Source organism: Phacochoerus africanus, chromosome 7 (genome assembly GCF_016906955.1).
Source record: "Phacochoerus africanus isolate WHEZ1 chromosome 7, ROS_Pafr_v1, whole genome shotgun sequence".
Taxonomy (NCBI): domain Eukaryota; kingdom Metazoa; phylum Chordata; class Mammalia; order Artiodactyla; family Suidae; genus Phacochoerus; species Phacochoerus africanus.
The window spans coordinates 102,513,921-102,526,808 of NC_062550.1; the positions used below are offsets into that span (position 1 = coordinate 102,513,921).

The 12,888-nt window shown below is 41.8% G+C and overlaps 1 protein-coding gene and 1 non-coding gene across 6 annotated transcripts in view; both read right to left on the reverse strand.

Moving 5' to 3' along the window:
* TMTC2 (transmembrane O-mannosyltransferase targeting cadherins 2) overlaps nt 1-12,888 on the reverse strand; it is a 415,894-nt gene that overhangs the window by 105,115 nt on the left and 297,891 nt on the right. Inside the window, exon 9 of one of the 5 annotated variants that reach the window (XM_047788347.1) lies at nt 7,723-7,833. The exons of the other annotated variants lie outside the window; for them this stretch is intronic. Coding sequence (XP_047644303.1) covers nt 7,792-7,833 — 42 coding nt within the window. The 3' untranslated portion in view covers nt 7,723-7,791. Of the gene's footprint in view, nt 1-7,722; nt 7,834-12,888 lie in introns of those variants that run through there. 5 annotated transcript variants of the gene reach the window in all.
* LOC125131935 (U6 spliceosomal RNA) lies at nt 3,694-3,798 on the reverse strand. Its single transcript, XR_007136106.1, has one exon. It is a non-coding gene; the product is annotated as a U6 spliceosomal RNA (small nuclear RNA).

Below are 12,888 nucleotides of genomic sequence, written 5' to 3' on the forward strand. Positions count from 1 at the left end.
TGAAACAATGTCATAATCCGGGCCAAGTCTAAAATTATACATGCTCTGCTGTGTTTACAGCTTCTGAATCAAAACTGCTTACAGAGTAAACAAAAAGGGGTGGGTAGGAGAACGGCCAGAAGAAGAAACTTCCTGTAACAGTTCCCTCTGGTCCTGCGAGGTGAAAATGAAGGTGGGAGGGAGCAAGACACAGGGGTGTGTCCAAATCTTGGGTCTAGTGTGAAGAGAAACAATCTTATCTGCTTGTTCCTTCTAAGGTATATACCACCTACCACGTGAACTTCAGGAGTTTTTTTTTTCTCCCCTTCACACATAATTTTTTAAACCACTGCGATGAAGACAAATCTTCCAAAGACAAAGGGGTATGATTAACCTAATATGCTACATTTCATGCAAGTTGACTCATTTCTTCATATGGCCTCTCCTTTCTGTTTATCATTCATTTTAAAAATGCCCTCTCTTGCTATATCCTTTATTCACCCGTTATCCCAGCAGCCAGGGATAAGCAAAGGATCAGACACTCTCTTACATTTTGCTAATGCTTCTCCAGTCAATAACTGCTCTTTAATTTGCAAGGCTCGTCATCTCTCCAATAATTAAAAATGTAAAAGTCCCTGCAATATTCCTCATAGCATTTTAATTTCAAAGGGAAGCGCAGGCAAAATACTTGTTACACATATCACACTTTCATGAAATTAAGCACGAATTAGCAAGAATCTTACCAGGTTAGGATTCCCTAAATGATTAGGTAAGTGAGACGTATCAGGCAGCCTAACGTATGAGTGAAGAGCACAGATTTCAGGGAAGCAGAACAGCTCTTACACTTATGTAGCTAAGAGACTCTTGGAAAATAATTTCATCTTTTGGCTATAATTTTCTCCATTACAAAAAAAGGACAGGTGGAGAACAGAGGATTTTTTAGGGCAGTGAAACTATTCTGTATGACACTATAACGGCAGATACATGTCCTTACACATTTTTCAAAACCCATAGAATATGTAACACAAAGGGGGAAACTTAAGGTAGACTATGGCCTTTAATTAATAATAATGTGTTGGTTCATCAACTGTGACATGTATAACAGAAGTCCACATTGATACAACCAGGAAAACTGTGTAGGAGGGTAGAAGAACGTACGCCAGTTCTGTATTTTCTCCTTACTTTTTCTGTGAGCCTGAAACTGCTCTAAAAATAAAGTCTATTTTTTTAAATAAGAGGATAAGAAAGCCTATTTCGTAATATTACTGAATACTCTGAAAGGATACACACAACGTAGTCATTACAGGAATAGCCACATTCTCAGTGTATAATAGGAGTTGACTATTATTTTATGTATAGATATAAACATGCATATGCATCCAGAGTTTGCAAGAGAAGGCAGCGTTCTGAATGACAAAGAATATATTTCATTATACACACAGCCTCCAAGCGTGGTCAGCCTTTACCCATCATCCACCCCTGGAAAATAATACACAAACTTTCAGAAGATGATAATAAAGGAAGGATACAAAATGAAAACTATGATGGGTGAAGAGGCGATACAGACGTTATACGCAAAAACATAAAAGGGTCTGTGAACTTTCCTCCGCTTCAGTTTTAAGGATAGAAGAGAAGAAAGTGGCTCATTTATCAATGTCACGCTAAGCAAGGTAGTCAAATTCTTGCGTGTCGTCCGCTGGCAGAGAGACAGCACGCAGCTTTAAAAAGTGCATCACAACTCAAAGGACAGCGGTCCCAGTTACTCCCACGAGCCGGGTCATTAAAGACAGTGCCTCCCACCACCTCCTAGATGCAAGACAAATTCACTGAAGGCCAGAACATTCCTTTTTCGGGAGAAGTATCAAATCATCTATTCCATCATTCTGTTTTAACCACTATTGAGTCAAGTGCCAAATTATAAAGGAAATAAAATTCTCACAAGAGTTCATAAAGTTAGGAGTCAACGAAACACACACACACACACACACACGACTGGGTCCCCAGGAAGGGTGGTTGGGAGGTCACACGATGGTCCATCAAGTTTACTCTTTTTGTTATTATGGTTAGAGAGGGATGGCAGTGTGGGATAAAAGCAATCATTTCTCAGCAGGTTTTTCTTGGTGTCTTTTGGATTCTACCAGCATTTTCTACAAGCGCGCCTTATGGGGGAGCCACTCGTTATCCCAACTCCTCACATCAAGCCCGTTACTCATTCCGTGCACTGGTTGGGATGTTTGGACACGGGGTGGTTCAGAGAAAACAAGAGAAAGAGCCTGCGGTCAGCTGAGGCAAGTGAGGGAGATGGGAGTGGAGATGCTCTGGTTTGCCTCGTGCTGTTCTAGGTGCTGGTGATATAACCACACACCCATGAACAGCCCAGAGTGCCCGCCTGCAAGGCTTAGCTGCAGAGGCACAGAGCCAACAAATAACCCAGCAAGCAAGGGCGGCAGTCGCAGAGCACTGAGGGCTAACAATCTATGTCTCCGGTTCTCGTGGAGAGAACCAGCCTAGAGAAGGACTAGCCTGTGTTTGCTGAGCCTTGCTGCCTGTACTTACTTAGTTGTGCGACTCTGAGTATCTCTTGTAACCCTGAGTCCCTTTTTCCTCGATTAGAAAACACAAACATGATACCAGTTTTGAGGGATGGCTAAGAAAATCACAAGTCAGTGGATATACATATGTACACATCCCTTCGCTATAAACCTTAAACTAGCTCACACAACACTGTAAATCAAGCATACTCCGAAATACAAGAAATATTAAATTACATGAAATTTGAAAAAAGTAAAAAGAAAACCATACACCAAATGGAATGAACTGGCTTCAGACCTAGCATAGAGAGCCCTGACAGTCTTTGATTTTCTACCTTCTATTTCCTCAAAAAAGAAAAAAAAAAATTCTTCCTCTGGGTCCTAATAACCAAATGTCAAAAATGCTTTGCAGAATTTTACATCATGGTCAAAAATTTCTCCATTTTCCTATACAATGTCTCCCATTGCCAGTATTCCCCCCACCCCCAAATAAAAGGCCCTTCCAACTCACATCTTGAATTTCAGGTTTCCTGACTCAGTGAACTTCATTTTATCAGAATAATCCTTAAATGGAATTGTCTTATGCCCTTGCTTGAAAATATTTCAATGCCTCCTTGTTTCTACTCATTTTATTTAACAATCAGTCTAAGTTTCAAAATAGTCCACAGTCTGGCTCAAATCTTCTTGGATAAATTGCTGTACCTTATCAGGCCAATTTCCTTATGTGCCTTAACCCCTGCTCCTATGTTCTCCCTTAATTTTTTTCTTTCCCTGGTCTGTAATGTTAACTCATTTTTTAAAAATTTTCACTCATTCATATGCATTTTATGTTTCATGCTAAAGTGAACAAGAAAGACCTTGGGGGACATTGGAGAAGTGACCCAAGGAGAGGGCGTGGGTGAACCACGCAACCATCGGGCATGCTTGGAGTGTTCGAGCCTAATCAGAAAACTAATAGGCGGCCGTGGGGTCATTTCCACAAAGAGTCACAGGAAATGACAGTGAGAGACAGGAGGAACCGGGATGGATAAGGCATAGCAAATACTGGAAGGAGTCTGGAATTCATTTAGTTTTTTTGGTAGTAAAAATCACAGGTTCAATACTGGATGCCGCATGTTGCTTTGACTCAATCATTTCCGTGGTGTTACCCAGTACAGGGTTGAAGAGCCCGCTTGAAACTGCACAAAATATGGAACACGTCGCAAATGTGTGTCACTCTTGCATGGGGGCCATGCTAATCCTCTCTGTGTCATTTCAATTTTAATGTCTGTGATGCTGAGACAAGCCCCGCCATTTCTTTTGACTAGGAAGGAACCCCGTGGAGGAGTTTACATAGAGGTACAATACGATCTCATATATATTTTTTTATTACAGAAAACCCTTTAGATTGGGGGTACAAAAATGACTACAGAGGACACAGAAACGAATACCCCATGCTTAAGACGAGGGTGAAAGCAGTGGAAATGGTCCCGTGTGGTCAGATCTGGAATATCTTGAGGAGATGGGACTGGTGGCTTGGAGATGGGGATAAGACAGAAAGAGGAGTCAAGGATGACGCCACAGCTTTGGCTTGTGGCACCTAAGTGAATGCAGGTATCATTTATTCACATGGGGCAGATTTTGTGGGAGCAGGGCTTGGGAGGCAGGTGCATGTGCTATGGAACAGCCAAGTTCTATTTGATTGAGAGGCTAGAGCATGAATGTATGAAGGACCCATTCAGAAAGACTGGCCAGAGAGGATGCCACAGACAAAGCAGTGGCAAGGAAAAAGAATACCCGTTATCTGGTACCTTCCCTGAGAAGAAAAGAAAAGAAAAGTTGCAAGCATGCCAAGAGGAAAGCAAAACCAAACCAAACAACAACAACAAAACCCCAGAAACAAAACCAAAACACCTCCTTTGTTTCAATCATATTTTCAATAAAGGAGGAAAATAGATTTCAAGTGACTATTTAAAATAAGCAGCTTGTCTCATAAATATTTTGAATAACGGACTAATAAAAAATTAAATGATATGTTGCTTTCTACACAGCTTTGACATCATGAGTAAAGTTGGGTTTTAAGGAATAAATATAAATAAGTTCTAAAATATAATAACTGAAGGTTATTTCCTGTTATATAACAAGTTTTTACTTCCTTTCTACATCTGTTCACTTGTATGTTTTCCCTTCAAGCTTAAAGAGGTCATCCACACAGGCTGTAATAACATTTCAGTGGGAGATAATTAATTTGATAGGATACAACCACACTTAAGCTCCATCTGGGCAAATTTCTTAGGCTGTGACATTGCCCTGCTACACGAAACTCAAAGTTAAACACCAGCATCTTACCATAACTCTTCACCATCCATGATATCAATTTATAAGAAAAATATTCGGATATTTTACTAAAATGTCTGAAGACGTTGTATGAAGGAGGTATACATTTTGTTTGCAACCAGTTTAAAATTAAATTGCAGAGAAAGGTATCCTAAAATTTTACTTTAAAATTATGTAAATAATTAAAAAATCAAAATTGGCTATTTTTCAACTGTAGAGTACATGGAATTTATCTTTGACTCACAAACCAATCGGAAAAATACCTGTTTGCAATAAAAACAATGAACTTTTAGCAATTCCGTTTATTCACTGATTTCCTTATTTCAACAAATATTTACTGGGCACCGTCTTAAACGCTAGGATGAAAATAATGAATAAGAGCATAACCCCTGCCCTTGTGAAGAGTCCAAAAGCTGTTATGAGTATAATAAAAAGAAGGGCTGTGAATTTCACTTAGAACCAACTGCTGTATTCAGGAAAGGTTTCCAAAGGAACCGCTGCTTGCTCTGAACACCTGAAAGCTGCACATAACTGACTAAGTTAAAGGAGAGACAACAAGCAGAGACACAGCAAAGGCAAAACCTCTGTGGCAAAAGCCCTGCTTGAGCCCAGGGTGAGGGAGACAGAGGAGGGCGGGGCACCAAGTGAAAAGGTCAGGAGAGTGGAGTTTACTGGGCTCACAGGTTCCGGGAAGGAATGTGTCCCTATCTGCTTTGTAAATACCACTCGGAGGGGAGAGTAGATAAAGCTGTAATGGGAACAGAAGGGAGGCAGGCAGATTAATCCAGGCTTTTCAAAGAGAGTGATGAGGTTGATAAGGAGAGAAGATTAGGGGACTGACAGGAGGTAACCCAGGCAGGACGACAGGCTGGAGGGGGAGAGAGGGCCTGTGCCCAGGGAGAGGAGGTCACAAGAGGGCCTCTGGGTTTCCGATTCTGAAACGGAGACAGAGCCCGTCGAGGAAAGAAAAAGGCCAGGTGACGGGAGGAAGATGACCAGCTCTGCTCTGAGAAATGCTGAGATGGAGGCGTCTTGGAGACCTCTGAACATCTAAGATGTGATGCGGCTTATTCCTCAGACTCAAGCAAAAGGTCTCAGGGAAGGGAAAAGAGTATTTCAAAAAGAGTATCGCACCAAGATATCAGTCCATTGAGGTCAACTGCTGAAAAACATCCAGGGGATTTCGTGACGCAGGAAAATTCAGAATCACAGGTAAATGCAGGGAGGTGGATTTCTATGACATGCTAGGGGTCAACGCCAGAAGGAGTGAGGGTGAGGGACTGGCTGCTCTTGGTCAATGAATCCAGCTCCGGAGGAGAAGGGGCGGGACTGTGGCAGCATCGGGGGACAGAACACACGGAGTGTTTTGAAAAAGAACAAAGAAAATTAACACATAAATCACAACTGAGCATAAAAATTAACACCTAGTTGTTTGTTTGTTTGTTTTCCCTCAGGTTAACTGAAACTTAAAAGAGAAAATAACACAACCTCTATTTCCAGAATCCTCAGTTGACTTTCCAATGACGGCCATGGCCCAGGGACACCAGTCCGGGATTCTCTGCCCCGAGTCCTTCCTCCTGGGGGCTCTAACAGCACTTGATGCCCGCTTTTGTTGTGACACTCTCATTACCACCTGTTGTCGTCTAATTGTAAACCACTTTTTAGGAGAATCGTTTAGCCAACCCTTAGCCAAGGGCCAGATACAAAGTAGAGAGTCAAAAATGCATAAAAATGTTGCGTACCGTGGAAAAGAAAACATTCAGAACTTCATAAATGCACAGTCTCATTGGAAAGTGCTGTTGCCTCAGTGGCATAGGGCACAGGTTTCAGGGGGTAGAGGCCCGAGCGACCCCCAGAATGACATCCCTGTGCCTGTCAACACCTCCCCGTGCAAGGGGAAAGAGAGAAACCACAATTTTTTAATTTTATTTTTATTTTTTGACTCTTTGCCTTTCCTAGGGCCACACCCATGGCATATGGAGATTCCCAGGCTAGGGGTCTAATCAGAGCTGTAGCCTCCAGCCTACACCACAGCCACAGGGACGTGGGATTCGAGCCCACTGAGCAAGGCCAGGGCTCGAACCCGCAACCTCATGGTTCCTCGTTGGATTCATTTCCGCTGCGCCACGACGGGAACGCCCAGAAACCAGTTTTTATCAGCATTCTGTGGTCCATAAGACAGCACCATAAGTTCATGGCGAGTCGTTTCTAACGGGAAACTTTACTTTCAAGGGACAAAGGGATTGGCGTGGATCTCCATTGAGGGAATTAAGGGCGTTGGAAGGCCCCCGAGATCCCAGCTCTCAGCAACAGCTCCCACTGTTCCGCTGGGCTGTTGGTGCAGCGGGTGCTTCTTGTTTGTCCTGAGAATTCGCTGGATCACTCCAGCCCAAACCGTTTAGCAAGAGTATGGAAAACGGCTGTGCTGATTGGTCCCCACAGAGGCGGCCTTGGCTCGCAGAGCTCAGAGCTGACACTCGTGCTGCAGAAGTTGAAAGCCCATGGGAAGGGTTTGGAAAGCTGGGCTGTGAGAGTGGAGAAGCAGGAGCCTCAGCAACAGCTGCTTTGCAGCTGGGTCCCCCAGGAGAACAAGCAATCCCTGGACACCATAAAAGGTAGCGGAGGATGGGGAGGTGTCTCTCTGACTCCATTTGTCACTGGCAAGGTGCCACTGGCTCTCAAATCCAAATGCTCTCACAAGAGGATAAAGCCAGATGTAAATAAGTCCTCAACTTTATACTTTTATTTTTTATTTTTTTTGGTAGAAATCTTCAGCAGTGAAGGCTATAGAAGGTTATTTAATTCATTTTGATGCAAAATTCTTTGATGACTGAACGAGGATACAGAATAAAGCACGAGAGTCAGGCGCAGAAACCTGAGTTCTAGTCTGATTCTGACTCCAAGAAAGGGAGCAAACAAAGAAAAAGCCACTACAGTGAAAAGGCTTCATGCTTCTCGTTGTCAGTCAAAGGCGTTGGGTTAAGTGAACTCTGCTGGTAATGATTGTCTGTTCAAAAAAAATGGAATTCCATTCAGGGAAGTCATCTTTGGTGAACAGATCAAAGAAAAATTAAACTCTTAATTCATGTCATCTTCCTCTGCTTCCACTGCTTTCCAATCCATAACAGAGAAAAGGAATTGGCCCTTGTCCCCACATCCGGCCAGTGGACACGGAGATGAGGGATTGCAGCTGAGACCTAAAATCGGCTGGCATTTAGTCTACTAACCAATCAAGTTAAATGAAGTTGGAAAAAAATAATCCATTTATCTTTCTCTGAAAAGACTTTCAAGGTAAAGATGCCCATTATAGGTAGAATATCCTAGCAGTTTTTATACCCACCGGACCTCACATCTGTTGAAAGTGTACATACACCATGCTTCTGGTTTTGTAAGTAAACTCTTGAAAGTAACTCTGATTTGCCTGAAACTACTCTATGTCCACTGTTGCACTGTAAAAATAACAGCTTCCCCTTACTGGTTTGGACAAATATTGTATAGTCACCTTGTTCCCTCTCCCAAGAATTCACTGAAATCAGATGAGCTCAACAATGGTTTTACGACATGGTGGTGTCCCAGCAGATGAAACCAGAAAGCTCCATTAGAAGCATCAGTGTGGTCTTGCTGTGACCTCAGCTTTCTGTCCCCACCATGCTCCTAACGACGAAGGCATAAACAAAGACATCCTTTCACAGCACAAGACCTTGGCATCCTTGTCAGGCATCATTAAGTTTCCATTCATCTGTGCTTCCCCAAACAGATTTTTCTAGGCGTGTGTTTTCCTAGCACACTGCAATTTTGCTTTCTCTTTACGGGTTATATGATAAGAACAGAAACATGGAAAGAGCAGCTGACTGTGTGCCAGGCGCTGTTCCAAGCCTTTCTGGGTACTGTCACCTTCAATCCTCATACTACACCTGAGATACCATTATTATCCATTTTACAAAACAAGACACTGAGGGACAGAGAGGTTAAGTACCTGGCCCAAGGTTCAGAAGCTTGAGTTGGCAGAGCTGGGGTTCAAACAGAGACAGTCTGGCTTCACAGTTGGTGGTATTCCACTACCAACGTGGTCCAGAAGTTTACTACCAGGCGTCGGCGTGGTCTTTGAAGATGAACTTTATGGAGGAGGTCCACCCACACGCTCACGCACCCTCCCCTTTATCCATCACGCATCATGTATGCAGAGAGCATTACCCCAACGTCGAGCATCCTGTCAGGCACGGGATAACGAAATGACTCCTGTTCTTACAGACCAAATAATATCCTGGTGACTCTGGAAGTAGCCTCTTACCAATTGCAAGATCATACTGAAAAGGGCTCTTCGTAAACATATGCATGGTTTATAAGGAGAACACAGAGACGAAGGCATTGCCTCTGCGTGAGTGAATGAGCAGAGGTCTCAACAAGGCGGTGGCAGGCTTCAGCGGGCTCCCCGGTGGAGGGAAAGTTGAACAAGCATCAGGACAACTGATTATCTGCTCAGTCCAAGAGCTGGTGACTGAAAAGTTCTCTTTACATCATCTCAATTCAAAAAAATCATTTTGAAAATCTGTCTAATGGAGAACAGTTTCCTTGTTTTAATGTCATAAAAAAGACCTGCAGCTTACGAAGGTTAATCTGACACCAACCAACTCAAACCATATTTTTTGAGAAAATAATGTTATGTAACAACTCAAGTTACCGAATTTCTACTTTCTATCAGTCTGATGGTTCCTGAGCCACCTTCCATGAGTAATAGTTTTCTGTGACTCAACAAAGAAAGAAAACTCTATTGCAAACAGAACTGTTTAGTGAGCAACCCTCGTTCACTTTAATTTCTAGAGTGTGAAGTGAGCAGAGATAGTACAGATAAGATTACAGAAATTTTTAATCCAGGCAAAGGGGGAAAATCCACACAGACACACACACAACACACACACACGCACGCACACACACACACACACACACAGAAAATGATCAGAGGCTGGCACATCACCAGCAGAAGGAGTTTGTATGTATAGATGCATATGACAAGCATATCACTGCACTGGATCCTTCCAAAGACCTAGCAGTGTAGTGTGCCAAGAGAAGCATGCCCACAAGGGGACTGGCATTATTACAGAATAACATTCTCTTTCTTACAGTAAGAGAAAATGTGTAGTATCACCAGGAAATGTGGGTCACTAATGGGAAAAACTCGAGTACAGAGGTGACATGGAGATGGAAAATAGAAAGTCTGAAATTTCCTGCCTCTAGATAGACAATTTAATAGTAGTTCAGCTCAGGGCTAAATTATCACTGTCAACATCCTCGACCCTTCTGACCCTGGTAGGAAAAATGTGCCATGAAGGCTGCAAAGGACTCATTAAACATCCACCTCTCAAATTGCTTGGTCACATGCTGCAGTGTAATTGACACCTGAGATCCAAGGTGTCTATGTTTATCTATGAGATCCAAGAAGGGCTGAATTGACACTCTCAATCCTAAGAGCATTTTTACCACAGCTATGCAGAGGGATGCAGAAGGGCTGTGCCATCAACTTAACACTCTCTACACGACTGCTATACACACAGAGGAGCCTTTGGATGGAACACATGGACCTGCTCAAGGTCTCCTAACGCAACACATTCTGACATCAGGGTCTATGGTGCCACGGCATGCAACACACAGACATAGTACTTGGGAGTCAAGGGGGGGGGAAATATAAGCTATTAAAGTACTAAATCATTTAAAGCACTTTTGATTTTAAAATAAGCACAGATATGTTATAAAAAGAGAAGCACTGCCCAGAGGAAAGGCATCAGAGAGGTCTGAATTGATCATCTCCTCAAAGCCAATCCCTGAAACAGCCAGGCAAATGGGCAAGTCGTTTAATGTCTCCAGAAATTCAGCACCTTACGGGGATATGAGGGTACCTTCTGACAAAGTTTATAACGAGACATGACACTTAAAGCTCTCACAGCACTGCCTGGTACACAACAAGTGCTCAACAAATGTAGCTTTTAGATGTTTATGTAATAGGAACAGCAGTAGCTACTGTGCAATATCTTAAAAGGACTACATGGAGTGAAATCTAGTTGAAAAAGATGCACAGCAACATACTGGGAATACTCAAAGAAAAAATTTTTTCTCTTCCCAACTAGAGCTTTTACCCCTAAATTCATTTACCCAGAGGTAGGTCATGGAAGGAGATGATTATTTTTCATGTATTTTAAGTGGCAATATTGCAACGCACCCACCATCAAGAACTTTATGATTCAGAGTTCCCATTGTGACTCAGCAGGTTACAAATCCAACTAGTATCCATGAGGATGTGGGTTCTATCCCTGGCCTTGCTCAATGGGTTGAGGATACAGTGTTGCCATGAGCTGTGGTCACCGATGCAGCCTGCATCATCCCGTGTTGCTGTAGCTGTGGTGTAGGCTGGCAGCTGCAGCTCTGATTCAACCCTTAGTCTGGGAACTTCCACAGCCACAGGTTTGGCCCAAAAAAAAAAAAAAAAAATCTTTGAGCCAAAATACTTAGCTATCAACCAAACTGTCTCTTTTGTTTGAAATGTCTTAGAATATCATAGGCAAAATGTGTCTTTGAATTCAGAGTATAGGAAGAAAAGAGAAAATGGAGAATAACAAAGCTCAAAACTGAAGTTACAGTGAAAGGTACTCTTGACCCCTTCCAATCAAACTGGAAAACGCATACAAATCCTAGTGATAGTTTAAGACTATATTTCCCCTTATTCAGAAATAGGTATTTTCCAAAAGGTCCATTTTTGCTTTGAAACTGGCATGATTTGGCAAGCTCAGGTCAAAGCAGTTAGCATGGGTCAAGCTATTACTCGTCTTAGAATAAGAAAGGAGAATATCAGCTGACTCTTCACTATTGCAATATCCAGATACCTGGTATTTCCTAGAAGTAAAACTTGAGCTAATCAAAATATAATTTGGTTCAAAACTTCTTTAACAAAGTAAATGGCTACAGATTACCATATTAATATTTTAAACCTCATTTTATAAAACATCATAATGAAATAAGAAGTGCTGAAGAGGCAGTGAAGGGAAAAATAAAATGACATATAGAAAACAGAGAGAAGATATTAGTTTCCCCTGATAGCTTTCGTACTAAAGAATAAATAAGAAACAGTAGGAAAGGCAGTTTTGGGTTTGCTAGGTTTACTAGATTAATGATTGAATGATTGAAGACAAGCAGGAAGAAAATAAGCTAAGTGCCTAAACGAGGGTCATTTAAGATAAATCGTATTATCTTTAAGAAGATTTTATACAGCAGGACATGTTCATTCTTTCTGGGATAGTGACTTTTAGATTTGGGTGGCTTACAAGAGTAATGCTAATCCATTCATTTCAGTATTTGGATATTCGCAATGTCATTTTGAAAAGAAAAATTCCTCCAAGTGAAAAGATTTCTTAAATGCCCTTACCACAGTAGTTATTTCAATATTTGTTTCACATTGAGATCCTGCTGGGTAGCACTGGGAACTATGTCTAGTCACTTACGATGGAGCAGGATAATGTGAGAGAAAAGAATCTATACATGCATGTGTAACTGGGTCACCATGGTGTACAGAAATTTACAAAAGTAAACCAGCTATAAATGAAAAAAAAATCATTCTAAAAAAATAAATGAGTAAGTGATAGTATGTTCATTGAAAGTTTTGTGGGTTTTTTTTTTGTTTTGCTTTGTTTTGTTTTGCCACAGCATTCAGGCCCTTGAGAAGGCATCTCAGCTCCCAGACCAGGGACTGGACTTGGGCTGCAGTGAGTGGCAAAAGCGCTGAGTCCTAACCACGAGACCACCAGGGAACTCCCTGATTTAAAGTTAATACTTTCTAACATCGCAAATGAAGTTCAGCAAATCTGTAGCAAGACCGTGAAAAGGAAAGCCTGCTTCTTTTTACAATCATTACCTGTATAAATTCAACCTAATAAGTTCTCATAGAAAATATTTCATATTGCTCTCCATCCCATTGGATTTATGTATCAATCTGATTTTCACTAAAATGTACAGCTATTATGATAGTTTGTATAAAAAATAATGTTATTCTTGACTGCCATACATCACACTTGAA